The sequence below is a fragment of the Didymosphaeria variabile genome, assembly GCF_027946475.1.
Source record: "Didymosphaeria variabile strain IMI 356815 chromosome Unknown scaffold_6, whole genome shotgun sequence".
NCBI lineage: Eukaryota > Fungi > Ascomycota > Dothideomycetes > Pleosporales > Didymosphaeriaceae > Didymosphaeria > Didymosphaeria variabile.
Genome location: NW_026611625.1, coordinates 746,700 through 762,770, shown reverse-complemented (window position 1 = coordinate 762,770; position 16,071 = coordinate 746,700). Strand labels below are relative to the sequence as shown.

General features: G+C 51.1%; 5 protein-coding genes across 5 annotated transcripts; 3 read left to right on the top strand and 2 right to left on the bottom strand.

Moving 5' to 3' along the window:
• Window positions 1-823: 823 nt before the first annotated feature.
• Window positions 824-2,902, top strand: N0V89_008188 (uncharacterized protein; the record flags this gene model as incomplete). The annotated part of the gene is made up of 9 exons (XM_056216946.1): window positions 824-941; window positions 990-1,357; window positions 1,410-1,493; window positions 1,554-1,842; window positions 1,947-2,034; window positions 2,087-2,258; window positions 2,320-2,334; window positions 2,398-2,619; window positions 2,672-2,902. The coding sequence occupies 9 exons, from the start codon at window positions 824-826 to the stop codon at window positions 2,900-2,902; spliced, it is 1,587 nt and encodes a 528-aa protein (XP_056068502.1).
• A 1,573-nt stretch (window positions 2,903-4,475) lies between these two features.
• N0V89_008187 (uncharacterized protein) lies at window positions 4,476-6,105 on the top strand (the record flags this gene model as incomplete). The annotated part of the gene is made up of 2 exons (XM_056216945.1): window positions 4,476-4,677; window positions 4,727-6,105. The coding sequence occupies 2 exons, from the start codon at window positions 4,476-4,478 to the stop codon at window positions 6,103-6,105; spliced, it is 1,581 nt and encodes a 526-aa protein (XP_056068501.1).
• A 1,265-nt stretch (window positions 6,106-7,370) lies between these two features.
• On the bottom strand, window positions 7,371-8,804 carry N0V89_008186 (uncharacterized protein; the record flags this gene model as incomplete). The annotated part of the gene is made up of 1 exon (XM_056216944.1): window positions 7,371-8,804. One exon carries the CDS (start codon window positions 8,802-8,804, stop codon window positions 7,371-7,373), a length of 1,434 nt encoding a protein of 477 aa, XP_056068500.1.
• A 492-nt stretch (window positions 8,805-9,296) lies between these two features.
• On the bottom strand, window positions 9,297-9,561 carry N0V89_008185 (uncharacterized protein; the record flags this gene model as incomplete). The annotated part of the gene is made up of 2 exons (XM_056216943.1): window positions 9,297-9,496; window positions 9,555-9,561. The coding sequence occupies 2 exons, from the start codon at window positions 9,559-9,561 to the stop codon at window positions 9,297-9,299; spliced, it is 207 nt and encodes a 68-aa protein (XP_056068499.1).
• A 1,790-nt stretch (window positions 9,562-11,351) lies between these two features.
• On the top strand, window positions 11,352-12,611 carry N0V89_008184 (uncharacterized protein; the record flags this gene model as incomplete). Its single annotated transcript, XM_056216942.1, has 1 exon — window positions 11,352-12,611. One exon carries the CDS (start codon window positions 11,352-11,354, stop codon window positions 12,609-12,611), a length of 1,260 nt encoding a protein of 419 aa, XP_056068498.1.
• Window positions 12,612-16,071: the final 3,460 nt, after the last annotated feature.

Here is a 16,071-nt window from a genome sequence, read left to right as displayed (position 1 = left end):
CCGCTTAAGGTCGGGTACGGTAACTTGCTCTATGAACAGTCTTAGCGAGGAAACATCTGTACAGCTACGATACAGAATCTTTCCGCTCAATGCATTTCAGCTCCACGTGCGGTGGGATGTATAGAGAGAGGTTGTTCCACGTACCTTCAGTAGCTGTCGTGAACGAACCAGAGACTCGTAAGCGCGTCCGTCACGAGAGCGCTTTCCCCTTCGCAGACACATAGCCTACGCTTTCCTCTTCAATCTTTGCCCAGACTGCACCTCGGCATCCCCGCATTGCGCTTCTTTGCGTTGCAACGGTCCGAAGCCTTCTCTTCCACTCAACACTCGCATATCCCCGCGCTATCTCCACCGGGTTTCCCATCAGGGGCTAGCGCGAGCGACAAGCGCAGAGCCGCCAACCAGCCAGAGACGTCATTGCAAGTCTCCAAACCAAGGCGAAAAGTCTCCACAACAACCCCAGATTCACCCCAACTGTCGTCTCTAGTTTAGGCAGGGTTCTCGGCGATGCGCGCTGAGAGGGCTCGGGTAAATCATCCACGAACCACTATCGTTCATATCGATCCCGAAGTTTAGTTCCGGGTATCGCAGTGTGGGGTGATGGTGCTGACGGTTGGGAACCACCTTGGTGGTGAGCTTAAATGTGGCGATCAGGCCTAATGAGTAGGCCGGTGTGGAGTATAGAACCACGGCTACGTCGCGTTATTGACGTTGCACTTCACGCGACTCGTGTTCTCCGCTATTCTCTATCCTTAGTAGGTCTTGAGATCAAGGTCTGTTGTTGTAGAGCAGACCCACAAACAGCGACGGAGAAGACAACACTATGTTCAAAGCACCGCACTTCAATTGGTATGGACGTGGCTTCAAGCTGCGCGCTGCGATCACGATCGCATGCCAGATGGCCTTCATTTTGTTCGGCTACGACCAAGGCGTGTTCGGTGGTAGGTCCACAGTCATGCAGCCCAGGCGAAGGTGACTGAACAACATAGGTATCGTTGGTAATCCACACTTCCTCGACACGTTCAATCACCCAGCGCCAGGCCTCGAAGGTATCATCGTTTCCATCTATAATCTGGGATGTTTCACCGGTTGCGTCCTGGCCTTCTTCTTTTGCGAGAAGACTGGTCGGCGTTTGGCCATGTGGATAGCCATGGTCTGGATCATCGTGGGTGCAATATTGCAGACAACAGCATACTCCGTTCCGCATTTGATGATCGCACGATTTATAACTGGTATTGGAACGGGTATCGAGACATCAACCGTGCCCATGTATCAGTCAGAACTTTGCGAAGCGGAAAAGCGAGGAAGGCTGGTCAGCTCCGAACCCTTGTTCGTCGGTGTGGGCATCGAGATTGCGGTGAGTTTGCACGATTTGGGAACGTCGAATATGTGCTGACATACGATTCTAGTACTGGTTTGATTATGGGATGAGTTACACCTCGGGCAGCATTGCTTGGAGGTTGCCAATCGCATGTCAAATGATCTTTGCAATTGTAAGTGATTCGACAACCTTGCTGGCCAGGCGGTCGTTGGATTGCCTAACCTACTTTTAGTTTGTGATCATCCTCGTGTTCGGTCTCCCTGAGTCACCGCGCTACTTATACAAGCACGGACGAAGCGAAGAAGCGCTCGCGATATTGTGCGATGTATATGACAGTACACCGGACGACCCAAAGATTGCGAAGGAGAATGCCGAGATTCTAGAAGCGTTGAAAGTTGAACAAGAGCACGGAGAATACAAATGGAGTCAATTGCTGAAGAAAGACAAAGTGCAAACGGGACGACGTGTCCTACTTGCTTATGGCATGCAATTCATGAACCAGATGGGCGGAATCAACTTGGGTGAGTTCTTTCGAAATCTCCGTTCGGTTTCTGTCCCGGTCACGACTATCCTATATTATAACGTAGGTTCTCGAGATAATGAATTCGACTGACGGATAGTATAGTGGTGTATTATATCACATCAGTGTTGCAGCTCAATGTTGGACTCGACCGAAATCTCTCTCTTTTGCTCGGAGGTGTCATCAACCTTATGTGAGGCGCGACTCGCAGATCTTCGTCATCCATCACACTGACTTTGCCACAGGTTCTTCATTGGTTCACTTTTCCCCACGTTTTTCCTAGATCGCATTGGCAGGCGAAAGCCAATGATGTGGGGCTCCTTTGGTTTGGGGGTTTCCATGATGTTGATCTCCATCCTGCTGAGCTTCAAAAATCAGGGAGGTAGTGTAGCGAAGTCGACAGCGGCTGCCAGTGTCGTAAGTTCCATCTGCCTAACAACAGCCCGTAAAGGTTATAATCCTGCTAACGTGTCGCCAGACGTTCTTCTTCACCGTAAGCGCTGCTTTTGCCACAGAGCTGACCACGCGACAAGCCAGGATACTGACGAGTGACTAGTACATGCTTATTTTTGGTGCAACAGCGAATTGCATCCCGTGGGTCTACGTGCCGGAAATCCTACCTCTCCATGTGCGAGCCAAAGGAACAGCCGTAGGCATCTCGGCCAACTGGATCTGGAATTTCTTCGTCGTCATGATCACGCCCACACTGCTTAACAACTTGGAGTGGAAGGGCTATTTGATCTTCATGTGCTTGAACTTCGCATTCGTGCCGCTCGTGGTATGCAATTTAGCCGGTGGTTATCGGGTTTCGATTACGCTAACAAGTCTAGTACTTCTGCTACCCCGAAACGTCAAATCTTACGCTTGAGGAGATAGACTGGTTGTTTTATGAAGGCGACGTTGTTAAGAGGAGTGTGAGGGTCTCGAAGGAAGGCTGGGAAGAAGGCGTCGGCTGGGGCAGTAGCGTGCATGGCCCATCGCCTGCTGTCCTCGAGAGCGGAAGCTTGTCGAGCAAGGAAAAGACGAATGTAGTGGAACAGAACGAGAACAAAGCAGGCTGAACTGTTCGCCATAGTAGCTGCTTTGGATGGTCTTTTGCACTAAGAGCCTCATGACACTTACAGATAAATACAAATCAAGTGACTGGATCGTGCTTCTGGTATCGCGTGTGTTGAGATGACAGTCCAGACATCGTGTCCAACGCGTGATAAGATTTTGCCAATCCTTGTTTAGACATTGACATTCGATTCTCATCAGGCCCCCGTCCAAAACTATACATGGAACATTCAGGCCTTGATGGACAGGGTGATTCAGTCAATGACTTGGTTCTCGCCCGTGAATGACCGGACAAAAGGTGTTGGGATCGATTGGTGATTTCCCTTTTTACTTGTATTGCCTTCGTACAGCCTTGAGCGTATTGAAATGCATGTCGCGTGCTTATGCAGCCCGTCGCTCCTAAACATGGGCAAGGCGCTTGGTAGGGGTTTATCCGGTGCTGCGACGCTCAGTCACGTGTTCCCCCACGGGGCGTGGGCGCTAAATCAAGGTAGCGTCGGCGCCACGTTGACCTCGGACATGACACCAAAAGCTGCCGACGACAGCTGCCCAGATCCTACCGACGGCACATGGCCATGGCAGTTTTGCCGTAGTCGCGGGGGGCCATGTCTAGATTCTCGCGGCGCTCGCGATTGTAGAATCGTTCATGCGACGTCTGGAGGCGTAACGCGAGACATACACCAGTGTCGTTATCATGTATTTGCGCCACAACGCCGCAGCTGAGGAGGCGGAATGCCGCACCGAAACTCCTACGGCGCACGCGCCTGGACGACGGTCGAGTCGCATCGGATTGCACACGATTTACTTCCAAGTGCAAGGCGCGTATATTGTATCGGGTGTCCATCAAGTCTCGCCATGCATGCCCAATCATACGATCAGAGCACGACCGGTGCGGGATTTCATTCAAACCCAACACCCAAAATTGCGTCTTTTGTCTGCTCAATATAAAGATTTCCCAACACCACATTTCTGGAATCTCTGTGCCTGGAATTCAGGCGTATGGTAAACACCCATGGCCACCAAATCTGAAGTTCCCTTGAGCCGGATAGGCGCTCCATACGCGAGATCTCAAACGTCCGCCACCCTGCCATGTGCAGAACGCCTCCCGGTACACGATTGCTTGTGTTGCACGTCTCCCTGTGTAGATCCTAGCCAAGTGTAGCGTGTCGACCATTCAAGTCTCCTGTCCGCGCGCTAAACACAATTTATCCGCCTTTATCCATGGCATCTTACCCCATGGAGAAGCGGCCATTGGCCCCGCCCCCAGCCAACACTAGCCAGTGAAGCTTTGTTCCTTCCCGGGAATGTGCCCAGCTCTCGGGCGGGGGTTGGCATGCAGTCTTCTAGAAACACTCGTTGTAGAAAATGCATGGCGGGCCAGACGGCTCACGGATAAACTCGATTCGTGCCCATGCCTCCTTGGGATGGCCTTCGTTCTAGGTGGTGAAGTTCTGATCTATATGAAGACATGACCCACCCTCAATTGTGGTCCTCAGCTTCGAGCCATCTTCGTTCGCATTGAACGCTCTTGAGACTCATTAATTTTGTCGGTTGTACCTGGCGAGGTCTTCTGTCACAATGTCGTCTGTTTACGAATCCACCATTACCCCAGGCCACTTTAGGGTCGCAGGAAAAGAATTCCCGAACATCAAATGGTGGAACAGGAAGAACCTCAGGAATACTTACCTCCTGCTCACTCTCGCCATCTTGACCTCCGCCACCAACGGATACGATGGATCTATGGTCAACGGTCTCCTGTCTTTGGACCAGTTCATTGACTGTAAGCCTTTCACCCCCAGAATGACAGCTTAGACATTGATGAATTCTAGATATGCACCACCCCTCTGGTTCCATTAAAGGTCTCTTTTCTGGAATCATGTCCCTAGGTTCATTCGTTGCCCTGCCTGTCATTCCTTACATTGCTGATGGAATGGGTCGAAGATGGGGCATCTGCATCGGTTCCATCATTATGATCTTGGCTGTGGTCCTCCAAAGTGCTTCCGTTAATTTCCAAATGTTCGTTGCCGCTCGTTTCTTCCTCGGTTTGGGCGTCGCCATTGCCCACGGATCTGCTCCTCTCTTGATCACCGAGCTGTGCCACCCGCAACACCGCGCCATCTTCACAACCGTCTATAACACAACCTGGTATGTCGGCTCTATTGTAGCCGCCTGGCTCACATATGGCACCAACAACATCGACAGCCAGTGGTCGTGGCGCATTCCCTCCATCGTCCAAGCCGCGCCTTCGATTCTCCAGATCACTTGCGTCTGGTTTGTTCCGGAGTCTCCACGTTGGTACATTTCTAAGGGCCAAAATGAAAAGGCTCTGTCTGTTCTGGCCCATGTCCATGCTGAAGGAGATGCAAACGATGAGGTCGTTCAGCTCGAATACGAGGAGATCAGGGAGACCATTGCGATTGAAAAAGAGGCTGAGCAAACCGGCTGGCTCGAGATCTTCAAGACCAAGGGCAACCGCCACCGGTTCATCATCCTGGTGTCTGCTGGTTTCTTCTCGCAATGGTCTGGCAACGGTCTCGTCTCTTACTACATCACCGGCGTTCTCGACACCATTGGCATTACAGATTCCGACATGCAACTCAAGATCAACGGAGTTCTCAACATCTGGAACTGCATTGTTGCCACAACCATGTGCTTCTTTGTCGACAAGGTCGGTCGTCGCCCGCTCTTCTTGATCTCCACCGCCGGCATGTGCATGTCGTTCGTCATCTGGACCATTCTATCCGAGCGCTTCGCCGCCACACAGGTCAAGGCCAACGGCAGCGCTGTCGTGTTTATGATCTTCCTCTACTACACCTTCTACAACATTGCCTGGTCTGGCCTTCTCGTCGGCTACACTGTTGAGATCTTGCCCTACTCCATCCGTGCCAAGGCCATGTGCTACATGTTCGCCTGTGTCGATCTCGCGCTGTTCTTCAACACCTACATCAATCCCATCGCGCTCGATTCCATCGCTTGGAAGTACTACATTGTTTACTGCGTCTGGCTCGCTTTCGAGCTCGTGGTTGTATACTTCTTCTACATTGAGACTAAGAACACCCCGCTTGAGGAGATTGCTCGTCACTTCGATGGTGATGCTGCTTTGGTTGGTGGAAATGCTGCAACTGAGAAGGGTCGCATTATCGAGCATGAGATTCATGAGAAAGAGAAGACTGCCGCTGTTACTGAGGAACGTGTTGGCTCTATCTAGATGAAGACTTGCTTAGTAGACTGAGTGCGGTGGAGCCTGTAGTTGTATGCTCGCGAGAGGAAGTAATCCGATACACTATCAACTCCTAGATTTAGGTACAAATCTTGTGCACAATTTAAAACATACGTGATGTTCAGCAGATCGCTTGTATGTAACCCATGTGTCGGTGGATGTCTTAGGAAGTATCTTGAGCTCAGCACTACAGCTACATGTCATTTGATCGTTCAACGCGATTTCCTGTCCGCCAATTTCGGCCCGGAAACCGTTCTTTCAGTCGTCCACGGACCCGGATCATAGAGATGACTAGCATACTAATCAATGCAAGGCTGAAGCAATGTCCAGACATCCATGCACTTAACAGGCCCAACAAAGCCTTGCCTGCATCTATGTTTATTATGTGACCACCAAGTTCACAGGGTCCGCTTTTGTATGCTTTACTTCCAACACGATCTTCATAAAGGGGGAAATTCATGTTATTTCTATAAAATCGAGGACGATATATGCTATGCCGCATTGATAACTCCAGGTCCTTTCGGCTCCATGTGTTTCTCCCTCGGGCCGTGGAGACACCTCCATGCACGGCTGCGGCAACATCCCACCCCTTGTCATAGTCCAACCAGTCACATCGCCTCTAAGATGTTCTAGAAGATGGACCCTGTGGCCGGTACCGCTCCCGCACGCACCCATTGCACTCATCCGGGCACTGCATTATCGGAGTTCGACCCTAGTATTGCTCATATCGACCTCCTGCAAGTGATGAATGAATTGGGGCGCGCCACGTGCGGCATATTGCGCAAATGCGGATGGGCGGTTGGTGCATATGAATGTTGGGGTGCTGATCGATTGGCCGGTTAATTTGGGCGCGTGAGCTCGCATGCATACATGTACATGTGCATGGACAGATACATGCGACGTTGGCTTTCCTTCCACTGTGGCCCCAAAGTTGAGGGAATAGATGGTAAGCTCGTAGTGTAGCATCGGCACCTCCACTCGCTTTTGAGGCATCATTAAGTCGCCCTCTCGGTACAGCTCAGTTGCGGCCGAATTATAAGGCAGGTTCTCACCGTTACGCACATCTTGGAACAAGAAAAGGTCCAATGCTTGCAGTAACATTCATTGTATTCGACTGTTCCTGTATATTGTTTGGTGCAGCGTTTATCATCTTTAGAGTGAGCACTTTTGGAGAAGGGGCTCCACCAAAGTAACGCAAGCCACAGAAGGAGACGATAACCGCCCTCGAGTTCGGTCAGCCTCTTACAAAATCATTATGCAACCTCATAAGACTGGACCGCAAGCTGTAAGTAATACTCCAATTCTTTCTGATAGCTTGCAACTCTCCTCCTCAAGGGCCGATGGTACTCTTGTGTACAGCCTTCATCGACGTCTTTCCCCATAAAACGATCCTCAATCCACTGGAGCCAGATTTGCTGCGCTGCATTCAGCACCGGAACATGCGATGCGCCTTCGAATGAAGCATATCTTATTTGGTTCTTCGGATACATGGCGCATGTCTCATTGACAGCTTTCGAAACAGCCGCGGCAGGAACAGCCTGATCGCCGGTTCCCTGAACCACTAGCATCGGACCAGAGATTGGCTTGCGGCTTGGATCGCTGATATTGCTGTACGCGCGGAGATACCAGTTCTCTTCCCAAGCTGGTTTTATGAGCCCTTCAGCTTGTGGGAAGAGCTCGCCATTGACTGAATTGCAACCTGACAATTCTTCCAGTAGAGGCAACCTTTTCACACCCTCGGGTTCAAACCATTCGGAGTAGTTGAAAGAAGGAAAGATACTGCTCAATCCGCGCGCAATACGAGGAGCCACACCGAATCCACTTGTTGCCTTGATGTTTTCGTAGTTGTTGGGGTCCGGGCTTCCGGCTACAGTGCCCAGATATCCTTCAACAGGTGTGACTGACTGGCGATGCGCAGTGGCCCATGCTGCGCCACCGCCTTGCGAATGTCCCATGGTAATGAACTGTTTCGATAGCTCAGGGAAGGCCATTTGTGCTGCTTGCATGGCGTAGAACAGATCGTTAGCTGCGGCTGGATGTGCGAGGTACTGATGCACAATTGCATCGCCTTCTGCAGTGTGGTTGACTCCGAGCCCAGCATAGTCTGGAGCAACGACTGCGTATCCTTGCAGAGCAAGAGTGAACGGTGCGGAGAATTGGTACCATAGGTTCCGAATATGACTTGGGGCGCATTCCCCGAAGACCCCACTCGTTCCGTGCGCCCATGCAACTGCCGGCACTCCACTGACGTTCAGACATGAATCTGGAAATTTTCTTGCCTGCCATGGCCACAGAACATATGCTGAGGCGGGAACAATGGATCCATTGAAGTCCACAGAAGTGAAAAGAATGCGAGATAGGGCCAGGTTAGGAGCGAGCGTGTAGGTAGACGTGTTCGTGTACTCTTGCACCTTTAGAAGGGACCCTGGTGGCGTGGAAGCATTTACTGGCGGCGGATTGTAGAATTGATCTTCAGCAACTGAGCCTGTCGCCCAATTGGTCCGCTCGACGTTCAGGGCAACTTGCACATTGTTTGCAACGGAATCTGAAATATTCGCAGCATCAATCTGTATTTCGCTAAAGGCGTAGCTAGAATTGAAAGTGTTGTTCTGGTATTGTAACAACTCTTGGGCTAGCAAGGACGAAGCAAGAGCGCCATGTGTCAGCAAAGTCAAGACGCGAACCATATTGAAAACCTGATAGTTGTGAAGCTTACGCCACAGATTCAGATACCCAGATATACGAGGTGCGCGACCTCGGGCGACCTCGTCTTCTGTAACGTCATAATCGGTTTACCCCACGACAAAACAAGTGCGGGGTTGAGCGGTTCTGTTTTCCTGATCGACGTGCTAGCTTTGGTGATTGATGCCGCAAATGAACATGCAGCTTCCTTATCTGGTTAGCACGTCGACTGCTCGAATTGTTACAGACGTACAAACATCTCTCTGACGAAATCTACGGTCGTAGGGTCCCGTCGTCACACTGCACGGAGACGATCGCAGACACGTGTAGTGTCTTCTCCTGCCATATTGCGACAACTTATGCCACGCCTGGAGTATGGGCATCAACGAGGATTGCTGTTCAGAATTGCGGACGGGTACCCAGAATTTGTAAGAAACTCAGCAAGGATGAATTAACCGTATCGATATGCTCGCGCGGTTCTGAGGCCGACCCACGCATCAATACTGTTCCACATCGGGTGCAGAGCCTGTACTGTATAGTTGGACAGTAGCCGGGGAGACCGTGCTCGCGGTTTCAATCGTAGAAGAGACGTCCCTACTCCATAGCTCACTGCGATCGGTGCGCATAACAGAGGCTGGCCAAGCTTTTAGTTCATCCCACTCCTTTGACAAATTGTTCAGAATACGATCGGCTGTGCCTGAATTGTTGTATTAGCATCTGCATAAAGCCGGGCCAGGGTAAGAATACATACGAACGAGCCATGTCTCCAGGAACCAGCGTGGTGGTGCCAGCCGTATAATTGCTACCCAGTGCAATAGCAGCACGTTGGCCAGTTCATTACCATTTTGCAGCGCCTCAATGAATCCTGCATTTAGCACAGCTGGCCAGTATATGTAGTGACCCCACCGACGCGGCCTACCTTCACACAGCTTGACCCAGTCTTTGAGGCAGTGCATAGCCACATGCATACAATTGCCATAAGTCGCAACATGGGCGCTCCTCTCGACTGTGACCTCAAGCAATGTCAAAGCATCTTGCAGTCCATGGTCGTGCAGCTTTTCGCTCTCAGTTAAGCTCGTCCGCTCCCGAACCAGGGGCCACATCTCGCTTGTCATCAACCACCTCCTCAAAGTGTAGTCGATGTCACGAGACGTCCTCAATACCTGGAACATCTCGATATAGTCGAAGAATGGCTCCGGGCAGATGGACTGCATGGCCAATTGGCAGACAATAACAGAAATCGCAAACCCCAGGAACACAGGCCAATTGTGCTCAGTGACAACTGGTATCATAGAATTAAATAGCATGGACGCTTTGATGTGGTGCTGATAAGCTATTTCCAATGTTTTGTGTTGCACATTGAGGTTTGCATTGCCACGTCCTTGTTGCAGCATGTGTAAGGCAGAAAGGCTATGCCACAGAAAGTCGCTGTCAACGAGACTGCTTCTTTGGAGCGTTGTACGCCACAACATTACTTCGTGTGCCGAAGCAGGGCGCATTTCGTTTATGATCTGTCGAAGAAGCGATGACAGAAGGACAGGCTGAGAAATGGGAATTCGATAGACCAAACTTTGCGGAGCGGAGCCGATGGGATTGTGGGCTCCGACAGAAAACTGTACCTAAAGGCAAGTGTACGATGAGAAGGCGACCAACCAATCAAATGCCGAGATCGCTTACGATAGGTAAAGCTTGTTGCAAGGGGATAGTGTACGAGGTGTTCCCTACGTCTTCCCCCAGATACGAGCATCTTTCGTTGCGACGATCGCAGTGGCTGCATATGGGCTGTTGCATGTTGCACTAGCTTGATTAGTCAATGTTCCTACACTTCATCAATGTCCCTTACTTTGACGCGCCTTTCTTTGCAGCGTTTGCAGCCATGCCGCGTCTTTTGATGGAACGCACGAGAGCCAGAGCCAGATACAGGCGAACGGCGAGACATGCCACCTGAGGTGTTGAAAGAGTCTCTACCAGAATGTCTCCCTGCTGCACTTGATATGAGATTCGAATTTTGCCATTGCGAGGCTGTGAATGGAGGTAAGACGGTGTTCCGGTGTTCCCGGGGTCGTAGTACGTGGGCACGCTAATGCGCCTACCCGCTAGTGTACGAAGCAGCTTGCGCAGATCAAGGGGGTGTGTCCACTCACACGCATCCAGCATCATTCTATCTACACGCCTTCGCCAGAAATCCTCCGAACCGTGACAGGAGCGCGAGTCGACTTCCGGCCCCGACGTCTACCAATAGCAACGAGGCAGGCGCGCCGACTTCGAAGGATGAACGAAATGGCAAGCTCCGCCTCGCGGTCACGGCCATGATGATGTCAAGGCGAGGCTTCAATCCCGTCTGAAGGAGGCTTTGCAGAGCTTCTCAGCTTCCGCACTGGGCCGATTTACGAAGAGTCTTTCTACAGCTTACCGCCTTCCGACAAAGTTGGTCACAGGAAGATGATCACACGGACATATAAAGAGCTCAGAGGGACGCAGTCCCAAGAGGCACAACATCGTTTCAAATCACTCATCTGTAAAAGTCATCAACATCATATCGGCAATCAGAGATGAGGGTCAGCACCTTTTTACTTGAGGCTCTTCTGTCCGCGACGTCTGCTTCAGTATGCTTCTCCCACGCCAAAGCTGCCGTCCGCGATATCGCCCCTTTGAACCGTCGCTCTTACATACCTCCAATAGGTAAAACAGCTATTAAAGATGTCCGAGTGTTCAACGGTGTTGAATTTACGCCACCTCAAACGATCGTTATCGAAGACGACCACATCGGCAGCTTCGATTCGCGGGACGTGAACATCACCGTCAATGGAACTGGCAAGTTTCTTATTCCAGGCCTCATGGATAGCCACATACACCTTAGTCAGCCGACTGATCTCGAGCTCTTGACTTCTTACGGGATAACAACAGTATTCCAAATGTCCTGCTTCAACTACACTGCATGCGACATGTTTCGAGGACATACCGGCCTCTGCGACTTCTACACCGCAGGAGCATCCGCCGTGGGCAATGGAAGTTCACACTCGAAGCAATTCAATGTATCGCCCTCTCTCCTCTGGTACCCCAATTCAGATGCTGTGGAATACGTCGACAATGCTTTCAACAATGGCTCAGACTACTACAAAATCACTGTCGAGGATGACGGGCCGACGCTGTCCGCCCAGGTTGCTCTCGTCCGAGCCGTGCACAGCCTAGGAAAGCAGGTCATGTCGCACGCCGCTACCATAAAGGACTATTACCAAGTCGTTGAACCTGGTACTAACGGCCCGCAGCACATCCCACAAGACGGCCTTCTCAACACCTCAGCGATCCTCAAGATGAAGCAACAGCACCAGTTTGCGACTCCGACAATGACAGTCTTCCATTACGGTCTCGTTGAAGACCCTACGAAAGCCCCTCAACTCGGCTCGCCGCACGGATCGGACTACAAGTACGTCCGCGCCAACGTCGGCCTTCTACACTCGTTTGGTGTTCCCATCCTCGCCGGCACAGACTCAATTGGGCAAATCGAGGGCGCTTATAGCACGCTGACGTTGCCGCATGGGGAGACGCTGCACCGTGAGCTGCAGTTACTGGTAGATGCTGGCCTCAGTGAGGCAGAGGCCATCAGCGCTGCCACCAGTGTTCCGGCACAGTGGCATCAGATGTTTGATCGCGGCGTCATCGCGCCGGGGAAACGCGCGGACCTGTTGTTGCTCAATGGCAATCCCCTCGAGAACATCAACAACACCATGGATATCTCGCGTGTCTGGGTTCAGGGTATTGAGTATGCAAACGTGACGAAAAATCGGAACGCTTGGGAAGACCAAGCATAGATGAGGAGCAGCGCTGACGAAGTAAAGAGGAGCACGTTCAAATAGATGGATGTAAAGTATGATATAGAGCAAGGGGCTATAGAGTACATTCTAGGATCTGTATCTGTGTGGCATGAATGCGATTCACGACCTCTGGGTATAGGTATATCACACATCGAGATGATATTGTTTCGACCTTGTTCTTGGTGGCTAAGCTATGTAATCTAATCTCGAAATTCATGTGTTTCTCCACTATCTCCTCATCTTGATGGACGTTTCTTGTATATGTTTCCGATCTCGCTAGTGCTGAGGTCTTCAATACAAAACTTACCATGTCTGATTAGAATGTGCATATCCTTGCATGTAGAGATGGTTGTATGCGCGGTCAACAAAAAACACAGGCGGATGAGCCATTTACAACATGGTCGATGTGCCTTACAATGCGCTCAACATGAAAATGTGCTCAATGTAAGAATGTGCTCAAGAATGTGCACCGCACTATGATCCTTGACAACGCACCCATTACCCCGCACTAACAATAGAGGCTGCTCCCACGCGAGGCTTCATTCCTAACTATCTCTCCGCATCGGTCACCACTTTTTTCAATCCTTGGCAATCTCGAGACAGCGATCATCGGTAGGCCGGCACTCCGGGGACGCTATGAAGGCAGTCACGCCATTGGTACCGCCTTGCGTAAAACTCGATGGGGTTCAACATGTACAGAGAGCACACGCAGGCCATCGCACAAACAGGGTCGTAGGCATTCGTCGGGAGGCTAGTGAAACCGTTCTAGGCCACGGTGGACGTTATCAGCAAGCATGATGGCTACACCATGGGGAACGCTCCAGGATGGTGTTGGTCAGCCACCAACAAGCGCACTGAAGATATCCAGGTAGGATTTCGAACCCTCTGTGCAAGCGAAAAGGTTTGAGTGTATTTTGAGAGTGGTGAAACCCCGTCTCCTTCCGGTAAACTCTCTCCCTCAACTACTCATTGATTCAACAGCTCATCCGCCTGGCGGTTTCACTACAGTGTCAACTTGGATGAATATGTCGAATCTATGTGTCGTCGCAACTCTGTGGCTGCCCGTCGCTAGTGCTCACTCGGTCCACATACAAGGCGCGCCGCCTCTGCGAGCTCTCGTGGGCTTCGGCATTCCCATGCATGAGCCATCGTGTACTTTCGCATGCCAGAAGATACTACATAATAGCAAACTCAGCTGCTCCACGCCGCCGTCGCGGATCGCTGGCATGGCGGGAGCGGTCTGGGCTTCGATACGCCCAACGAATGCTATGCGTCTGACAATGCCTTCATATTATCGCTGGCTTGGTATCTCCACCAGTGCTGTGACGAGCCTACAAGGACTTTGTCGCGCTTTTGGGCCACCAAAATCCTCCAGAAACCCTCTTATGAGTTTGAAAAGGCGTTGGACCTCTGCGGTGCCGGTCCTCCAGAGGTGCTGGTGCTATTTTCCTACCAAGGCCAGCTGGAGAATTTGGGAATGTCATCTGTTCTCGATAGCTAGCTCAATCGCTGAAAGTGAGAGCAACAACAGGGTGACAAACCAGCCAGTGGAGCAGGAAGAGCCAGTCTTTGAACTTGTAGGGCTCGTTTCTGACTCCGAATTTGGATCTGAGCCGGAGATGCAGGGGGGTTTTGATTTTCGGGGTGACGCTCGCGACTCTTTTGGCCGAGCAGGAAGTCACAGAATATGGCCCATCCATTCCGCCAGGACAAATTACCCCAGGCAGATCATTGGTTCCAGGATCCACAATACCATTACTTTCCGGTGCTTCTCAAGATAAACCTTCTGCATGGAGCGGCAAACTTTCGTTCATTATCCGTCGCCAACGAGGAGTCACGGCACGTTTATTCCCAAACAACGACCTTGTCCTGCCTTATTTTGCGGAAGGGCCATATTCGCCGCACATCAATCTCCTTGAACGGCTACGTCGTCACATGTAGCATGCATTGCCGGCGGAGTCGGCGTTACTGCCATGCTCCCACTGCTGCGAGCTCGGCCAGACGCCTTCCTGTGGTCTTTACGAACTCCAAGAGTACGTCCCGCATCTCGACGTGCACTTCCGTGTAGGGACTCGGTGGCAGGTCACCCATATAGTACGGCAAGAGCTAGGCGGGACCGAAGCGACCCTGGCCGGGAGTCATGACGGGGTAGTAGTAACCTGCGGTCCCCGGGATATGGTGCATAATGTGAGGCTTGCGATGATAGAAGCGAATAGACGGCGGAAGCAAAGTGTTACTAGATTGGTAGCTGGGCACTTCAGCTGGTAAGCGAGGTTCTCAGAGAGTCAAAACAATGAATATACACTTCAATTAGGGTACGCGAAATCCGTTGGTTTCAGCGGCTAATATAGCAATAATGTTGAACTACCTTACCTGACCCCCTGCCAACGGAGCAGGAGAGGGGTCAAGAGGGTAAAGGTCCTGCCCTTGATAGGTTAGTCGAAGGTGCCGAGCCGCCCAGAAAACTGCATCACCAGTCTAACGTTCGTTCTATTCTTTCTTATCCGACTAAGTATAAGTCAAGCCCTATTTACGATACATCCTTAATTGTTAGGGCTTGATTCCTTGTTGTAAATTATCATGAGACGAACTTTGCATATTTGTTGCACACCGGCTACTGCAGGATAGAACAACCAGACGCGTCTCGTACGTCACCATAGGGGACCATTACTATTCTCCGCGTAATACCTAAGACGACTTATCTTCCTTCGTAGGTCATTAACTGAGAATGGTGGGTCTAGTTTAAGGAGACTGTCGAAGTTGTGCCCTCGTATAATCTCTCTTTTCCCATACGCAGTCCATACTGGAAGGCCACGTACATGCAAGTTGATAGTAACCGGAAGCTAAACCATATACTGTTTGCATAAAGGTATAAATGAATTGCCAGGCAAGTGGATAAAGGTCAACCTACGCTGTGAAGACGGAGAGTCTGTACGAGGCCTTTGCCATGCGACATGCGGTGTCAGCGAACTGAGGAGCTTCCCCACATGCTCGCTCCAGATACCACGGATTCACACTGAAGTGTTCCATGTCCGAGAAGTCACCCGAGCTCTGCAGAAACACGCTGTATGTCCAGAGTGCTATAAGCAACATGTCATATAGCGCATTGGTCGCCAAGGTGGTGTAAAGATCCAGACCATAGCCGATCGAGCGGTTAACGTTGAGGCGGATGATCCAGATCAGCGTGGTGAACACAGCAATGCAGAGATTGGTTGTGGTGGAGCTATCTAAAAACATCAGCACGTGCTCGTTCTTTGGGCAAGTCTCGTCATTGCCTTTCATCCCAGATTGCTGGTATCGGCGGTGGCTCGCGATAATTCGCGTAGAAGTAGATCCTCAGAGTCGGATCGGAGTTCCAACCTTGCGCACCACCGACTCTCCAAAGCAATGTACGATGATTATCTGGGTATGCGTATCCAAAAACCATCAGCAGTGCAGTAGCCTGGCCGAGTTCCAG